The sequence below is a fragment of the Canis lupus genome, chromosome 7 (genome assembly GCF_011100685.1).
Source record: "Canis lupus familiaris isolate Mischka breed German Shepherd chromosome 7, alternate assembly UU_Cfam_GSD_1.0, whole genome shotgun sequence".
Taxonomy (NCBI): domain Eukaryota; kingdom Metazoa; phylum Chordata; class Mammalia; order Carnivora; family Canidae; genus Canis; species Canis lupus.
Window position 1 is genome coordinate 20,413,792 of NC_049228.1, and position 19,083 is coordinate 20,432,874.

Consider the following 19,083-nt stretch of genomic DNA (forward strand, 5'->3'; position numbering starts at 1 on the left):
TAATGATAGCCAAAGAGACATAAAGAGTCTGCTGGAAAAAAAAAAAAAAGAGTCTGCTGGAGAATTTCTCATTAAAGTTTCATTGCTCTAAAGAGAAACATAGGGTAACCGTTTCTCCTCTTCGGATGAAAACTGTTTTGCTTTTCATTTTGTTTGCCTTACCAATTTTCTTACCCAGCCTAGAGTTGTTAACCCCTTGTCATTGTATCACTACAACCAATTTCCTGGACCCACCATATCACAGCCCAATCCCAGATCCTGCCTGCTATTTGCTTGCTCTGATTTCAAACCGTTGTGTACCACAGAAATAATTAAGAAAATGGGCCCAACCTAAACTGCTGTCAAGCCTTAACCAGTCCTGCAATAAAAAATGAAATCTTGGGTAGCCTGGGTGGCTCAGCGGTTTAGCGCCGCCTTCAGGCCAGGGCATAATCTTGGAGACCTGGGATCAAGTCCCATGTTGAGCTTCCTGCATGGAGCCTGCTTCTCCCTCTGCCTGTGTCTCTGCCCCATCCCACCCCCACCCCCTCTCTCTGGTCTCTCAAGAATAAATAAATAAAATCTTGAAAGAAAAAAGAAAAATAAATAGAAATCTTTGCCTTCATCTCTTGATGAATTTAACAATCCTCACAATCCTCATGCTCTAACTCCATACATTTTCCACCTTCTGCAAGCCCCAGGCTTACCAAGCAACCTTCAGTAGATCACCTTGGGTACTCACTTTTCTTTTTTTTTTTTTTAATTAAGCTTTTATTTGAGAGAGAGTGTGAGCAAGAGAGACCATGGGGGGGGGGGGAGCAGAGGCAGAAGTGGAGAAGTAGACCCCCTCCCCCACCCCACCAGGTGGCCCAATACATTGCTTGATCCCAGGACCTTGGGATCATGACATAAGTAGAAGGCAGATAGATGCTTAACCGACTGAGCTACCTAAGCACCCAAGGAACTAACTCCTTAAACATCTTCTATCCTTCTTAATTTTTACTATTTTCAATCCTCTTCTCCATTGTTCCCAAGTCAGAGGAAGGCAGAGGCCATCTCATTTTCAATATTAACTTTTTAAAGTACTGCCTTGATCCTTCCATATCCTTAGAGAAATTGTTCAAATTGTTCTCAACACATTGAGCCATTTATATTATCCATGTTCACATTCAGAGGCAACCTATTCTTTAAAAATTGTTTCTGATATTATGATATCAATGATACTCAAAATTAAATCTGTGGCTTTACAAACATTTGCCAAGTGTTAAATATTTATTTAATACTTTAAAAAAATATGTAACTGAGTATCAAGTCTGTGACTTCATAGAATTTATTGCTTGGGATGAGGAATATTAAAGCAAGAGTTTTCTTGAAATTACATAATAGTATGGTACAGAGATAACAAAATTACAAATAATTGAAATTTTGGAAAAGCCCTTTCAATTGAACCTCTTACCATTTGTGATCTAACTATACTATTCTTTTCCTTTTTTTTTTTTTTTAAGATTTATTTATGATAGACACGGAAAAAGAGAGAGAGAGAGGCAGAGACACAGGAGGAGGAAGAAGCAGGCTCCATGCCGGGAGCCTGACGCGGGACTCGATCCCGGGATTCCAGGATCATGCCCTGGGCCAAAGGCAGGCGCCAAACCACTGAGCCACCTAGGGATCCCCTTTCTTTTCCTTTTAATACAAAATGTTCTAGAAAAGTGATTCACATTTCCTATCTTCATGTTCTCACTACCAATTCATTCCCAATTTGTTCCTACAACTCTACTTTCTGAGGTCACTATGACCTCCAAAGTTCTAAAAACTTCATTCTTATTAAATGTGCTGTAAACTTCAATATTTATGAAGTATTAATCATACATCATCCCATTTATTCATATAACCCAGTGCAATAAGACGGTTATCATTTAATTTTAAAAATCAGATAAAATTCAAAGAAACATCTGGCCCACCATTACATGGCCAGTAAGTAACAGAGCCTAAACTAATACCAGTCTTCTTTTTTGTGCAACAAGCAGCACAAAAAATAGAATTTAAACTAAAAATAAAAAAACAAAAACAAAAATCCTAGGCCTACTTATAGTGACTACATTCCTAAAGACGACTAAGTTCTAAGCAGTGACTTAATCACCAGTTTTTCAAGTTTCAGTTCTTTTTTTTTTTTTTTTTTTCAAGTTTCAGTTCTTTTAACAAATACTTTCTTTGTCTCTTCGTGGCAAGTACAGAATTAGCTAGTGCGTAGGCACTGACTAGCAGGTTTTATTGCCTAGAGAAATTCAAACTCATTTTAAAATCCTGATTATTTTCTTTAAAAAAATCTATTGATTATGCTTTAGATCTTCACCTCAGCTTCACTTTGCTCTCCACAGATAAGTAACCTAAAAGAGTATATGACAGTCACTTTAAGTCCATAGTAGGATGATTATGGTTAGAAGTATTCCTTGAAAGAATCAATCATGTATCAATCTTTTTTTAATGATTTACTTATATTTATGAGAGAGAGAGAGAAAGAGACATTGAGTGAGGGGTAGGGGCAGAAGGAGAGACAATCTCAAGTAGCCTCTGCGCTGAGCCTGGAGGCCAACACAGGGCTCAATCCCACAACCCTGAAATCACAACCCGAGCCAAAAATCAAGAGTTGGACACAACCAACTGAGCCACCCAGGCACCCCAATCATTTATCAATCTTAAAAGCAAAAAGGGAGACAAGATAGTATAATCTACCTATCCCTTATCACCTAATGCTCCACTGACCTCAAAAAATTCTCAATTACATGTCTGTACTAACTACACAGAAATGAAATATGAACTGGAAATGAGGATCATGGACACCTGTATAGTTCAGTCAGTTAGGCATCTGTCTTCAGCTAAGGTCATGGTCCCAGGGTTCTAGGATTGAATGCTATGTCAGGCTCCCTGCTCTGCAGGGAGTCTGCTTCTCCCTCTCTGTCTACCCCCGCCCCCGTCACCCCACCCCACTCCTCGCTCATGCTTTTTCTCTCTCAAATAAATAAAAATCTTAAAAAAATGATGATCAGTATATAAATATTCATACAGAAAAGGTGATTTAATAATGTTGAAAAATTGGCTAGCCATTTCGTAAAACTATAAAATTAGATCTCTAATTCACTTATTATTCAAAATAAATTTCAGATGAATCAAATATTTAAATATAAAAAATTAAAATAAGGTAAATATTCATGTTTTCATTTTTAATAATCTTGGATGATTTCTAAGCATGACAAGAAATCTAAAACCAATAAAAGAATACTTGATAACATAAAAACTAAACATGGCAAGGCACATCATAACCAAAAACAAGTAGCTACTTGTCCAAAAACAAGTAGCTAGTTTTAAAGGTAGCTAGTTTTAAAAATATTCATAGTATATGACAGCCAAAGGATTTCCTTAAAATGTAAGTTATTTAAAAGAAGAAAAATGGGGCACCTGAGTGGCTCAGTCAGTTAAATGTCTGCCTTCAGCTCAGGTTGTGACCCCAGGGTCCTAAAACCAGCCAGCATTGAGATCTCTGCTAAGGGAGGCATCTGTTTCTTCCTCTGCCTCTGTCCCTAACCGACTCATGCGCTCCATCCACTCTCTCTCAAATAAATAAATAAAATATCTTAATAAATGAATATATGAATGAATGAAGAAAAACAGTAGCCACTAGGTAGTTAACAAAAATGGGCAAAGGATATGAATAGGGGTTTTGTGTTTTTTTTAAGATTTTATTTATTTATTCATGAGACATACACAGAGAAAGGCAGAGACATAGGCAGAGAAGCAGGCAGCCCCATGTGGGACTCAATCCCAGGACTCCAGGATCACACTCTGAGCTGAAGGCAGGCGCTAAACTGCTGAGCCATCCAGGTGCCCCATGAATAGAGTTTTTAAAGAAAAAATAAAGTTAAATAAAACATGAAAGTCAATAAAAATGCATGAAAAAAGTTCTCTACCTCACTTATAATTTATGATAAATTTATGCTACATGCTATATAGTGTTTGTCACTCATCAAACTAGCAAAGTTTAAAAAAACAATCGGTAAAGATCTATTGGTAATTATATGGGAAAACATACATGGGAACTGGTATAACATTAATATTTTATTTTTTTAAAAGATTGTATTTGTTTGACAGAGAGTGAAAGAGCACAAGCAGGCAGAGTGGCAGGCAAAGGGAGAAGGAGAAGCAGGCTCCCCACCAAGCAGAGAGCCCGACCTGATCCCAAGTTCCTGGGATCATCTGGGCCAAAGACAGATGCTTAACCAAAAGCAGGTGTCCCTGTTATAACATTTTTAAAAAGAAAATTTAGTCACATCTAAATTTTGAATAAAAAACCTCTTTGATCCAGAAATTTCACTTTTAAGTATCCTACAAGCACACTAACACAACTCAGCAATGATATTCTTTCAAGAATGCTTCCTGCAGGGGCACCTGGGTAGCTCAGTCAGTTCAGTATCTGCTTTCAGCTCAGGTCATGATCTCAGGGTCCTGGGATAGAACTCCATCCACATCAGGCTTCCCCACTTAGCGGGAAGTCTGCTTTTCTCTCTCCTTCTGCCGCTACCCCTTCATTCATGCCTTATCTCTCACCTTCTCTCTTTCTTAAATAAATAAAATCTTATTTAAAACAGCACTATTTATAATATTGAAATGCTGGATACAACTGATATGCCCATCAATAATAAAGGATAAGTTAAATAAATTACCAAGCATTTGTGCAACAGAAATATCCACATAGATACTTTTAAAAACTTACACGTGCATATACTGAACAAAAAGACATCTAAGATTCACTAAGTTTAGAAAAAGCAAATTATGGGAGAGATTCCAAATATGACCTGACATGCAGGAAGAAGAAAATGATTACTTAAAGGAAAGAGAATTATTACTTTATAACTGTCTCCAGTATTTGAATTTTTCATATTACTTTAAATTTAATCTTTTTTAAAAATAAAAAATAAATAAAATTTTAAGCATATTCCAGTAATGTTTTTTAATGAAATCAAACTACCTTTTATTTCTGATAGCCCTCCCCTCCTTTTTTTTGCAGTTTAGTCCCGAATTATTTAGCATGGGGACAAAAGATTGAGATCTTAAAGGTATATTATGGGCAATCTACAAAAGCAATAAATAGGCATAACCAATTACAACTGGTCTATAATGTTTTAAAGCTATAAAAGGTTTCTATTCTATAATGAAAATAATCTAGAAACTATTACTTAACTAGAGTTAAATTTGGTTTCTTTTTCTTTTATCACCACACCTGTTATCAACTGTGTGGGTGGGTTGCCATACACAATGAGAGAATTAGCCTGGTTATCATTAAACTTTTACACTGCCATATGATCTTATTTTAAAAATCAGGAGATAATTTCTGGTTTAAAAAAAAGTGCAAGGGCAGCCTGGGTGGCTCAGCGGTTTAGCGATGCCTTCAGCCCAGGGCATGATCCTAGAGACCCAGGATCAAGTCCCATGTCAGGTTCCCTGCATGGAACCTGTTTCTCCCTCTGCCTGTGTCTCTGCCTCTCTCTTTCTTTCTCTCTCTCTCTCTCTGTCTCTCTCATGAATAAATAAATAAAATCTTAAAAAAAAAAAAAAGTGCAAGTTTTGCGTCATGGCAGTATCATAGAGCCAATGAGGTTTATCCAAGGCGCAATTATAGCTAATTGAAAAAAAAAAAAAAAGATTCCATGTAAATTAAAATTCTCAGTTGGTATAATATAGAGCAGGTAATTACAAAGCTTTCTTAGGATCTGAGACAGAAAAGTCCACAGTATCATCAGTGAGAAAATAAAATACCTTAACAAACCCAGTGCTATTTGCTCTCCTTGGTTTTGCATAAGGGAAAATCTAAGCACTAACAGGCTTATAAATATAATCATGCACACAGGTAGGTAGTCAATCAATAACTAAATATACAGTAAGACTTCAAACTCCATTTTCTGACTTCCTCCTGACTTTCCAATTATCTTTATATCCATGGAAACCAACCACAAATCTATACTATCCCCCCCTCCAACTCTCCCACCCCACCAATCCTTTCTAAAAGCAAACAAAAACACCAAACACCTAACAGTTCAGTCTTCAACTCCATGCCTTTGCAAACTCCTACCTTTCTTCTGCCTTGAAACCCTCTGCCAGTCTTTTCTTCAAAGGCCAAACTCAAGGAACCTAGGTGGCTCAGTGGTTGAGCATCTATCTGCCTTTGGCTGGAGTCATGTGTCCAGGGATCAAGTCTTGCATCGGGCTCATCCCAGGGAGCCTGCTTCTCCCTCTGCCTGTGTCTCTGCCTCTCTATGCTTCTCGTGAATAAATAAATAAAATCTTAGAAAACAAAAAAACCGAAGGCTAAACTCAAATTTTACTTCTGTGAGGTATTTCCCTCCATTTTACAGCAAGACTTGTCCCTAACCGCGTTAAGTCCTTTATACCATTTAGTTACTATTAATGTACTTAACTGTTATTTATAACATGGGACTGTTTTCTGTTTCAGTATCTTATTCAACCAAACTCCCTACTAGCAAACTTGGTACAGTGCCTTATAAAATTATGTAGAGATTACTTAAAAATAAAATATTAAAAAAAAGCAAGTTATTCCTTGAACTTTTCATCTCTACAGACTTCTAGCCAGTAGATCTTAAAAACTGTCAGTTAATTGTATATTTTCCCCATCAATATGTTGTTACAATTTGCAGTTCTATTCCAGTTCCGGGGCTTGGCAACATAGATAAAACCAGGAAAACTACATCATTAGAAGCAAAAGACCATTATTGGCCTCGCTTTCTTTCAAAATAGTCAAATTATACTTCATATCCCATTATTCAAAAATGAATATACCGGAGTGCTACGTGTGGCTCAGTTCACTGAGCATCTGAGTCTTGATTTTGGTTTGGGTCATGATCTCGGGGCCATGGGATCAGTGTTGTGTCCCACTACGCACTCAGCATGGAGTCTGCTTGTCCCTCTCCCTCTGCTCCCCGCCCAGCACATGCACACTTCTCTCTTTCAAATATATGAATAAACTCTTTAAAAAAAAAAACAAAAAAAAAACAAAAAAAAACAGGGGCATGTGGATGACTCAATCAGTTAAGCGTCTGCCTTCAGCTCAGGTCATGATACCAGGGTCCTGGAATGGAACTCCATATCAGGCTTCCTACTCAGTAAGGAACTTGCTTCTCCCTCTCCCTCTCCCTCTGCCACTCCTCCTGCTTGTGCTGTCAAATAAATAAATAAAATCTTTAAAAAAATAAGTACACAAAAATAAAAATGAATATACCTATTATGCCCAGGCAAAACTACATTCAAATGAGTTTTAGAAATTCTTCTCAAACATAAATTTGCCTCAGACACATTACAACTCAGAAAATAATCATTACTAATATCTTGTTTGCCCTCTTAAAGAAATTGAAAACTTTTCAGGATATTTTCAGCATTTTTTTTTTTTTTAATTAAGAAGCTGTCAAAGAAAACTCTCAGCTAGTATTTTCCTTTTTTTTTATTTTTTTGGATACAGAGAGAAAGCACAAACAGGGGAAGCAGCAGACAGAGGGAGAGGGAGAGGCAGGTTCCCCACTGAGCAGGGAGCCAGATGCAGGACTCAATCCCAGAACCCTAGGATCATGATCTGAGCTGAAGGCAGATGTTTAACCAACTAAGCCACCCAGGTATCCTAGTATTTGCCATTTCTTTTGACTAATCTTCATGTAATGAACTAAGATATTCAAACTTACTCTTTTGACCTTAAAAGCTACTTTAAAAGTACTAGTTAAGGAGCACCTGGGTGGCTCAGTGGTTGAGTGTCTGCCTTCAGCTGGATCCTGGGGTCCTGGGATCAAATTCTACATCAGGCTCCTCACAAAAAGCCTGTTTCTCCCTCTGCCTATGTCTCTGCTTCTCTGTGTCTTTTGTCAAGAATAAATAAAATCTTAAAAAAAAAAGTACTAGTTAATATTCTATAAATTTCTTGCCACTGGCAATTGTTATATCTCATCATACAAAACATTTTTCAAGTGAAATTTTTCATCTCTCAAAATGCCATATAATTTATTCAAAAGTTTGTATCATCAAAAAAAATTTTTAAAGTTCATCATCTAGGACAGGAAAAATTTAAAGTAAGAGGCATTCACATACTGCTACTAGGAATACATTATTTCCAGAGAGCGACTTGACAATATGTACTCAAAAAACCCTCAGAAATATGTATTCCTTTCAACTAAAATAATTTCTAGGAATGTACCCAAAGAAAAATTGTAAACAAACTTTTGCTTACTGCATTTTCTAAAGTAAAGACATTTTGCTTCTACATCAATGAAAAAAAAAATGTGCTCTCCACCTATTCAGTTGATTAAAGCTCTGTGGACTGGCCAGTTTTATGGTTAGATGCATATATTGAACAAAGGAAAATGATTATAGAATAAAAATATTTAAAACTTTTTTTCATATATTTTTGTCAAAGGATTCTCAAAATCTGTTACAAAAGGCATGCTCTCCCAATATTCAGATATATATATATATATATCAAAAATAGTGAAACTGAATAGAACTGAAACATATCAGCTGAACTATTATTTTTAAGACACTTAAAATAGTGCCTGCACATGATAAAACCAGTATTACTTAGTAGTAATAGCATATTGGTAAGTTATAAAAGTGAACAAAACAACAAAAGGTAGTCAAGAATAAGCACTACTTATAAATTAGAAGAAAGGTAGTAAATTTCCTCACCTGATAAAAGAAAAAAAAAAAACCCACAGCTATCAAAATTCATGGAAAGACTGAAAGCTTATTCCCTAAGATCAGAAACAGGACAAGTCTGTTGACTCTTGCCAATTCAACATTGTACTGGAATCCTAGCAAGTGCCAAGTAGGCAACAATATCAAACAACATGCAACACTGGAAATGAAGAAGTAAAACTAACTCTTCTTTGCAGATGGCATGATCTCATACATAATAAATACTGCAAAACCACACACCCAAAAAACTAGTAGAGCTAATAAATGAATTGAGCAAGGCTACAGGATACAATATCAATATACAAAGCCAGCTGCATTTCTATACAATAGCAACAATCAGAAAATGAAACTAAGAAAAAGAATTCCATTTACTTTCAGGGAAAAAAAAGAAACAAAAACTTATACTCCACTTAAAATAGCATCAAAAAAATACATATACTTAGGGATAAATTTAACAAAAAATGCAAAACTTCTATTCCAAAAACTACAAAATACTGTTTTAAGAAATTAAAGACAACCTAAATAAATGGAAAGACCATCAAATTCACAAAAACAGAAAACATAGAATGGTGGTTACTAGGGACTGAGGGAAATGAAGTTATTTAATGGATATAGTTTGAGTTTTACAAGATAAAAAAGTTCTGGAGATCTGTTGCACAACAATGTGAATACACTTAATGCTACTGAACTGTATACTTAAAAATGGTTAAAATGGGATATATTGTCAGGTATATTCTTACCACAATTAGAAATTTAAAATATAACAATTTTTAAATAGGCAAAGGACTTAACAGACATTTCTCTAAATAAGATACATAAATGCCCAGTAGCCCATGAAAAGATGCTCAATATCACTCATCATCAGGGAAATGCAAATCAAAAACAGTGAGGAATTTACATGAGAGGTACCCTCTTAAATTTTTAAGTACAGTATTGTTAACTATGTAAGCACAATACTGTCCATCAGATCTCTATAGCATATTCATTTTTTATAACTGAAATTTCATACCAATTTTAAGATTTTAATTTATTCATGAGAGACAGAGAGAGAGAGGCAGAGACATAGGCAGAGGGAGAAGCAGGCTCCACGTGGGGAGCCCAATGCAGGACAAGATCACAGAACCCCAGGATCACAACCTGAGCCGAAGGCAGATGCTCAACCACTGAGCTACCCAGGTGCCCTGTGTTTGGTAGTATTATTTATATAATATTTAGCATTTATGTGCCAACCTGCTGCAAGAATCTCATTTAATCTTAATCCAATAAATAAGGAAAATGGGTCTCAAAATGAGGCATGTCTAACTCAAAAAGTAGTATCTTAACCATTATGCTTTAATACTAGCATAGTAACACTGGGAGAGAACTGGGTGCTTGTGTGCCATTTTATTCTACTATCTCATTTAATCCTCAAAACTGTCCTGCGAAAAATTATCTGATTCAAAAGGGGCAGCTCGGGCAGCCCCAGTGGCGCAGCGGCAAAAGCCAGTCACTTTTGCCAAGAGATTCCACTTACATAAGAAACACAGAACAGTCAAAATCACACAGACATAAACTAGAATGGTGATTGCCAGGGTTTGGATGATGAGTTTTAGAGATGTATGGTGATGATGACCATACAATGTCAATGTACGAACTACTACTGAACTGTGGATTTAAAAATGGCTAAGCTGATAAATTTTACTTTATGTGTATTGTACCATAATAAAAAATACAATTATTTTTAATTATCTGTATTATCTTGCGTTAGGCAATGATTTCTTAAACACGACACCTAATGTACAAGCAACCAAAGAAAAAAATAAATTGGGGGATCCCTGGGTGGCTGAGCGGTTTGGCGCCTGCCTTCAGCCCAGGGCATGATCCTGGAGTCCCAGGATTGAGTCCCACATCGGGCTCCCTGTGAGGAGCCTGCTTCTCCCTCTGCCTCTGTCTCTGCCCCTCTCTCTCTCTCTCTCTCTCTCTCTCTGTCTCTCATGAATAAATAAAATCTTTAAAATAAATTAATTGGATACAACATTTTTTAAGATTTTATTTATTTATTTATTTAGAGAGGGAGAGTGGAAAGGAAGAGAGGGGCAAAGGGAGAGGGAGAGAGAATCTCAAGCAGACTGCACACCCAGCACCAAGGACGATGCACGGCCTCATCTCACAACCTAGAGGTCATGACCTGTGCTGAAATCAAGAGTTGGACACCCAACCGACTGAGCCATCCAGGCATCCCAGATTCATCAACATTTTTAAACTTTATACTGGAGAGGATATCATCAAGAAAGTGAAAAGACAACTCCCAAAATTGGAGAAATTATTTGTAAATCACGTATCTGATAAGGGTCTAGTATCCAGAATCCAGTTTTTTATTCTGGGTAACTCTTACAACTCTGTAATAAAAGGCCAAATTAAAAAATGGGCAAGGGATATAAACAGATATTTCTAAAAAAAAAAAAAAAAGAGAGAGAGAGAGAGAGAGAGAGGCACCTGGAGGCTCAGCATTTGAGCATCTGCCTTTGGCTCAGGGATGATCCCAGGATCCAGGATTGAGTTCCACATCAGGCTCCTTGTGGGGAGCCAGCTTCTCCTTCTGCCTGTGTCTCTGTCTATCTGTGTGTCTCTCATGAATAAATAAAAACTTAAAAAAAAAAGTGCAAATAGCCAGGAAGCATATGAAAAGACATTCAGTATCATTAGACCTCAGGTAAATACAATTCAAAACCACTCACTAGGATATTGTCATCAAAAGACAGTTAAGTATTGGTGAAGATGTGGAGAAGCTGGAACTCTAATAACCATAAAATGGTATGCTGGTAGAAATAACCATAAAATGGTAGGAAACTACATCAATAAAAAACTTGGAAGACTCAAAAGGAAAAAAAGAGAAGAAAGGGCCATGAGGCATATGAAGGATGGGTGGAAAAGGAGATAAAAACAAGGAGGAGAAAAAGAAAAAACCTAGACCAAACCAAGCTCTACTCAATCATGTTGGTACATTCAGCATAAAGACAGAACTGGTGTGGCTCCTGGGTGGCTCTTGGTTGAGGATTTGACTCTTGGTTTCAGCTCAGGTCATGATCTCAGGATTGTGAGATCAAGCCCTGCACCAAGCTCCTCCTCTGACCCTCCCTCCTCTCTTGTACATGCTCACTCTCTCTCCCTCAAATAAATAAATCTTAAAAAAAAAGACAGAATTGGTAAATGGCAGAGCTAATTCAGGGTCTAGATAAGGCTCTAAGTGTTAGCTTTTCCTCTTAAGTTATACAGGGCCATCATTTCCATGTACTTCTCCTAGAAATGAACTATTCTATTAGTTCTTGTAATATCAGAATATTAGAAGAAATGCAAATCAGAAAAAAAAAAACAGGTATACAGTCATGAAAAGAGGTAGTAAGGGAGAAATAAGATTTTTTTTGAGAAATAAGATTTTTTTTAAGATTTATTTATTTATTCATGAGAGAGAGAGAGAGAGAGAGAGAGGGGCAAAGACACAGGCAGAGGGAGAAGCAGGTTCTCCACAGGGAGCCCAATGTGGGACTTCATTCCAGATCCTGGGATCACGCCCTGAGCCAAAGGCAGACACTCACCTGCTGAGCCACCCAGGTGTCCGGAGATATAAGATTTTTTAAATTTAAATATAGTAACAACAAAAATAAAGAAGGATAAGTTTACATAGTATAAGGTAAATGCTGCAATCCAGGACAATATATCAAAATATTTTTCTTAAAATAACTTTGACCCTGCAGTTCTTCTTTAGGCATCTGTGGAATATGTAAAAATGTCCAATACCATTTCTTTATACCAGAAAAATAAATTCATCAGGGAAACAATATGATGCATACAGAATAAAATGCTTTGTAGCCACTCATCTACTACTTGACAATGGAAAGAAATCTACCATGGGGTTCTTGAGACCCCAGTTACTGAACAACCTATAAACTATTCTGTCTGTGTAAAATGTTAATAATTCATGGGAATGAAATATGTATGTCTGGACAATATATACCCATTTTTCCATGACAGAATTTTGAGTCACTTCTGCTTGCTTATTCTTTTCTGTATATTTTGAACTGAACACATTTAACTGCAGGTACAAGATGGCAAAATAAAAACTTTAGATAAGTATGTATTACTTTTAAAATCAGGTAATCAAAAAAATAAAAAATAAAAAAAATAAAATAAAATCAGGTAATGGTAACATTTTTTCAATTTAGACAAGAAGTTATCTTCAGAACTGGTGTTTCAAACAAATGCCACAAAATCAAGACAGCTAATTAATAATTTCACTTACTAGGCACTGGGTAAAGATACTTTTGTGAAAATGTGAATACTATAGTCATTGTGATGGTCACTATTAATTCAATAACCCAAAAGTCAGGTGACACTTTAACAAACCGGTACACCTCCACTAGAAAGAATTAGGTTGGACACAGGTAACCTGTGAGACTAAACTTGAGCAAATTAGGACATAAAATCATCACATTGACAGCTCACTAGAATGAAGAAACACAGAATAAGAATTCAAGAATTAGGGCAGCCCAAGTGGCTCAGCGGTTTAGCACTGCCTTCAGCCCAGGGTATGATCCTGGAGACCTGGAATCAAGTCCAACGTCAGGCTCCCTGCATGGAGCCTGCTTCTCCCTCTTCCTCTCCCCCTGCCTCTCTCTCTTGTGTCTCTCATGAATAAATTTTTAAAATCTTTAAAAAAAAAAAAAAAAAGAATTCAAGAATTACACAAGTGTAATGAAAAAATCCTTAGAGCTATGTCAAATGACACATCACAAGACAGTTAGATATGAGCTCTTGATAACAGTATGTTTCAACTAGCGATGCCAGTCAATATTATCCAGCAAACTTTTTCAAACTTAACATTCCTGGGACCCTTCCCCTGAGATTCTGATTGAATAGGTCCAGGATGGGGTTCAATAAGCTGTTTCTGTTTGTTGAGTGATTTCTTTTCATTCTACAAGTTAATTTTGTGTCAACCTGACTGGGCTAAGGAATGCCCAGATAGCCGATAAAACATAATTTCTAGGTGTAAGGGTGTTTCCAGAAGAGATAAGCATTTGAATCAGACTGAGTAAAGAAGATCACCCTCCCCAGTGCTGGAGGGCCTGAGGAAAAAAAGTGGCAGAAGGGCATATTTGTACTCTTGATTAAAATGGGACACTCATCTCCTTCCTGGATTCGTAGGCCCCAGAGTGAGACGTATGCTATGCCACTGGTCCCTGGTTAGCAGGCCTCTGAAGACTACAGATTTGGACTGAACTACACACTGGCTTCCGTAGGACTCCCACCTGTAGATGCAAGATTGTGGGACTTCAGCCTCCATCTGAGCCAATACCTAATAATAAATCTATCTATGTATCTATATATATCTTACTGGTTCCATTCTTCTGGAGTATTCCAATGTACATACCAACTGAGAACTGTCCAAGATTGTACCTCAAACTTGAACCTACATATCACCTACAAAACTTTTTAAAATAAAATCATCCTCAGTAAAGGTGAGGTGAGGCATTTCTAACAAGTTCCCAGGTGGTGCTGATGACCTCAGTCCTGGTTAGTGGGCCATACATACTGATTGGCATGGCTTGCTTTCAGAGGCCACATTTTACCCATCTGCTTATTCCCCAAAGTGAACAAAGTCAAAACAAGTGGAGAAACACATTCTATTTTCAGATAAGCCTTACAACCAAGGAGGTCATGCTTCTGGCTTTAAGCTAAACAATTTTTTTTTTATAGATTCTATTTATTTATTTATGAAAGACACACAGAGAGCCAGAGACACAGGCAGAGAGAGAAGCAAGTTCTTGGCAGGAAGCCTGATACAGGACACAATCCCAGGACCCTGGGATCACAACCTGAGCCAAAGGCAGACGCTCAAAAAAAAAAAAAAAAAAAAAAAAAAAAACAAAGGCAGACGCTCAACCACGGAGCCACCCACACATCCTAACAATTCGATTTAATATCTGCATTAGAACTTGGAATGTTAAGGGATCCCTGGGTGGCGCAGCAGTTTAGCGCCTGCCTTTGGCCCAGGGCGCGATCCTGGAGACCCGGAATCGAATCCCACGTTGGGCTCCTGGTGCATGGAGCCTGCTTCTCCCTCTGCCTATGTCTCTGCCTCTCTCTCTCTCTCTGTGTGACTATCATAAGTAAATAAAAATTAAAAAAAAAAAAAAAAAAAAAAAAAAAAAGAACTTGGAATGTTAAAAAAAAAAAAAAAAAAAAGGAACTTAGAATGTTTAGAGGCACCTGGGTGGCTCAGTGGTTGAGCATCTGCCTTTGGCTCAGGTGATCCCAGGGTCCTGGGATCTGGTCCCACATCAGGCTCCCTGCAGGACTTCTCCCTCTGCCTATGTCTCTGCCTCTCTCTGTGTGTCTCTCATGAATAAATAAAATCTTTTTTTAACAAAAAAAGAACTTGGAATGTTAAAACTTAATGAATTAAGATAATAAGAGGCAATGAAAATATGTAAAAATTAAGAGTAATTTAAAAGCTTTTTACAAATTGGAACATTAAGAGAAAAATCATATTTTCTTTCAATAAAGTGATTTTTCTGTCTCCAAGGCAGACAACATGGATTACCAACCATCCCAGAATCATAGAAGGGGAAGGTTACTACTCAATGCTGACTCATCCTTGTGCACAAATTTCACTTTTTATATCACATTGAAACTAGCCATATGCAATATAAATATTTCATAAATAGCTAACGAAGAGCCTAACAATCAATAAACTTCATCATGCAAATGTAAGCAGCAACATGTATATTCCTGGTGGGATCCAGCTGCTGTATTTACAATTAGACTTAAGTAGGAAGAGCAAAAGAACTTTTCATTATGAAAGAAGTTTCACAATGCCAAAGACAACCTGTCTGATATCCCTATTTGTTAACCAAACAAGGCTTAAATCTCAAATCCTCCTTGAAATCAGACCTATACAAATGTCATTGCAAAAATAAATAGGCTGATGCAACAGATGACATCAGTTGGAGCTGTGTTTACAGATCTATCAATGTTAAGCATAAGCCTTGACCTTAACAATAAGCACTGTGTCATACTCTTTGTATTTGTGTGTTAAGCAAACTTGGATAGAAGAACTAATAAAACTTCCTAATCTCTCTTCCCCCCCAAGATTTACAACCCTGTGCTGAACTAAGTTAGGTACCTGCTAATTACTCTCATTATACTCATTACCTCTTTGAAGAGTAATTAGTAGCACTTATTTATAATAATCTCATTATGTTAATTGGGGGAGGGGTTCTCACTCACCTAACGTGGAACTCCATGAGGGCAAACACACAGTACTGGTCACTGGAATGGCGCCAGCTCCTAGCAGGGCACCAGTAATTATTGACAGGTTAGGTGATTCAAGGAATAAATGGATGAATGGCGTCTAAAACACAGTAGATACCCAAAAAATGTTCATGGAATTAATTAACAAGAAAGGGCTTATTTTCTAATTTCTTTATTACCAGACATAGGAAACTCTATGTAACATAAATCTTAAAGTAGACACTGCAAATTCCACTTACATCAATAAAGCTTACCTCTGTGACATCTGCAACAATTTACACACCAGTGTCACCAGCATAGTGTGGCTGTGACTGGTGCTTAAATCAAAATGTTCTCTTCTATTCTCTTTGTCAATTTATCTTTCACCTCTGGACCTTCGCACTTACCAGCATACCCACTTATAATACAGAGAGCTAAAGAGATGGCAATCCCTGTTCTAAAACACTGAATTTATTTCATTCACTCACTTCAAAAAAATTAAGTCTCTCTCACAGCTGTGGTAGCTCTTGCTGATCTCTGAATCAAGTTTGCTTCTTTTCCTTCAGAGCACTGACTAATGAACTTATCACCACGGGCAAACACCCCTATTCAATGTCTTTGCCTTTCATCATTAGCCACACAGACTCCAGCAAGTCCACCACCACCAGACATCTAGCTCTTCTATAAGCATGGAGGCACGGATTTAAAAAACTGAGAAGTTCAAGGAGGAAGCAGTAGCTTTGAGCAAGAGCTCCTTCAAATATGCCCAAGTGCTGGACAAGCTGAAAGTGGAGGGAGAGTGCAGCATCACCACTCACGTGTCCCTCCGACGGTCTGAGACTAGCAAACATTCTGTCACCACCACCAATGCTCCAGGCCCTGGGGACTTCATCAAGAATGTGATCACTGGACATCCAAGGCCAAGTGCACTGTGCTCATCATGGCAGCAGCATGCTCAAGTTCAAAACAGGCAGCTTCAAGAAAGGCAGACCCTCGAGCACACACCAGAGCCTAGACGTGGGGCCTGAAGAAGCTTGCGGCTCATTATGGCTGCCAACGAGAGGGGCTTTGCCAGGCCTACAGACAGCGCCATGCACTTCCAGATCATTAGGAAGTGAGCACCCACCTCAGGAAGCCTGGCTACAACCTGACCACCAGAGCCTCTGTGCCCAGTTCAGGCCGGTACAGCAACAATGTGCCCTGGCTGGATGGTCAGGAGGACAAATGAAATGTCACTGAGGTGACTCTGCTGGAAGTCTCTGGACTCTACTCTCCCATCCAGTCAACAAGATGTGTACAAGATCAGAGGTACTGGCACTGTGCCTAGAGGCCAGGTGGAACTGGCTTCCTGAAACCTGGGACGGTGGTCACCTTTGTCCCCACCAACCTCACCGGAGGTCAGGTCTGTGGAGGTGCACCACGAGGCCTGTTGGAGGCCCTGCTGGTGACAATGTGGACTTCAGCGGGAAGTATGCGTCGTGAAGGATGTGCCTCGTGCAGATGTGGCCAGAGACAGCAAGAATGATTGTTCCCATTGAGGCTGGCAGCGCCATGGCACAGGTGACAGTCTTAAAGCAGCCCAGGCAGATGGATGCTGGCATGCCCGAGCGCAGGACTGCCCTAAGGCTCACATCTCCTAAACTGTGGGGAAAAGACTGATCAGCTCTCAAGCAAGAGGCTGGAGGACGAGCCAAAGCCCTGGAGCCTGGTGATATGGCCACTGTGTACACGGTCCCCAGCAAGGCCATGTGTGTGGAGACCTTCTCTAGGCCGTTTCGCTGTGCAGGACATGAGACAAACGGTGGTCCTTGGAGTTATCAAGGCAGTAGATAAGAAGTCATCCCCTGCCAGCAAGGTCAATGGTAGTGAAGCATGTCCTCTGCAGTATCCTCAGCAATCTTCACTATAAAAATAACTTCACATCGTACATATTTACTGAGTAAGGTTAATAAAACTTAAATAGCTGGAAAAAAAAATTAAAAGCCTCACCATTGCTAGGTGTCTCTAGGGACTCCTTTGAAGGGCTTCTCTGGTCTTCCTTTTCCTCAGAATTTTCCCTGGACTTTGATAGCCGTTTTCTCAGAGACGTCTTCTCTTCGCCCACCATTGTACTGTCTAGGAAGGAAGACATGAAAAGCTTTTGTTGGAGATGAAACTTTTCCCTTCTTCCCTTCTAGATTTCTGGGTTGATCTGGTAATCATACTGACATAAGACAGATTAACAGGAGAAAAAACACATTTAATTTCGTAAGAGAGACCATAAAAATAATGGGACATAAAGAAGTAACCAAAGCAGGCAATGCTATATCTTTTCAAACAAAGAAACAATATATGTGTGAAGACCTGCTAAGACAAAGGGGTTTAGACTTAGGGTAGTCAATTACTGAAGAAGTCATAAGTCTTGTTAAACAGCCTTCTTAGCCTGAAATTCCTTACGTCTGATGACAGGGGATGTCTTCTACCCGCCTGCTAGGGAGGGTATGTTTCACCTGGGAGATTTTCTACCTGTTTTCAGGAAGACAAAGGAGGCTCAGAGCGTCCTCCTTGCACTGGATGTTCTTAAGTAACTTTGATTCAAAATAATCAATATGACAAACTGGCACATTTTGGGGTGGCATATTTTGCTCCCCTTCACTTTCACTTTGCAGATGTGACTTAGGCAAATGTCACACTATCACCATATTTGAGGTGAAAAATTACATATTTTCTTCCTTTTGTTTTACCTTAATCTTATTTAAGCATTTTCTGAATACAACATACTATAACAAATTCAAAGAAATTATTCTTTATAAAATACCTGGTTTCTATGGTCCTTATCTAAACAAAGGTCCCATTCTTAAAGAACAGTTTAGTTGAACAAGACATAAGTATATAAAAAATTAAGAATTACATAACCAAAAAAAAAAAAAAAAAGAATTTTATAACAAGGGGCACCTGGGTGGTGCTGTCGGTTGAGCATATGCCTCTTGGTTTAAGCTCAGGTCATGATCTCAGATCCAAGAGATCAAGCCCCACATGGGGCTCCATGATCAGTATGGAGCAGCTGGAGACTCACTCTCCCTCTGCTACTCATGCATACTCTCTAATAAA

The 19,083-nt window shown here is 38.2% G+C and overlaps 1 protein-coding gene across 4 annotated transcripts in view; it reads right to left on the reverse strand.

Annotated features, from left to right (window-relative positions):
• The window catches only part of SOAT1 (sterol O-acyltransferase 1), a 74,996-nt gene that overhangs the window by 45,782 nt on the left and 10,131 nt on the right, over positions 1-19,083 (reverse strand). Inside the window, exons 2-3 of one of the 4 annotated variants that reach the window (XM_038542361.1) lie at positions 17,983-18,108; positions 15,991-16,050 (exon numbers count right to left, since the gene is read on the reverse strand). In XM_038542361.1, coding sequence (XP_038398289.1) covers positions 15,991-16,050; positions 17,983-18,100 — 178 coding nt within the window. In that variant the 5' untranslated portion in view covers positions 18,101-18,108. Of the gene's footprint in view, positions 1-15,990; positions 16,115-17,982; positions 18,109-19,083 lie in introns of those variants that run through there. The other 3 variants (XM_038542362.1, XM_038542364.1, XM_038542363.1) reach the window with 3 other exon arrangements.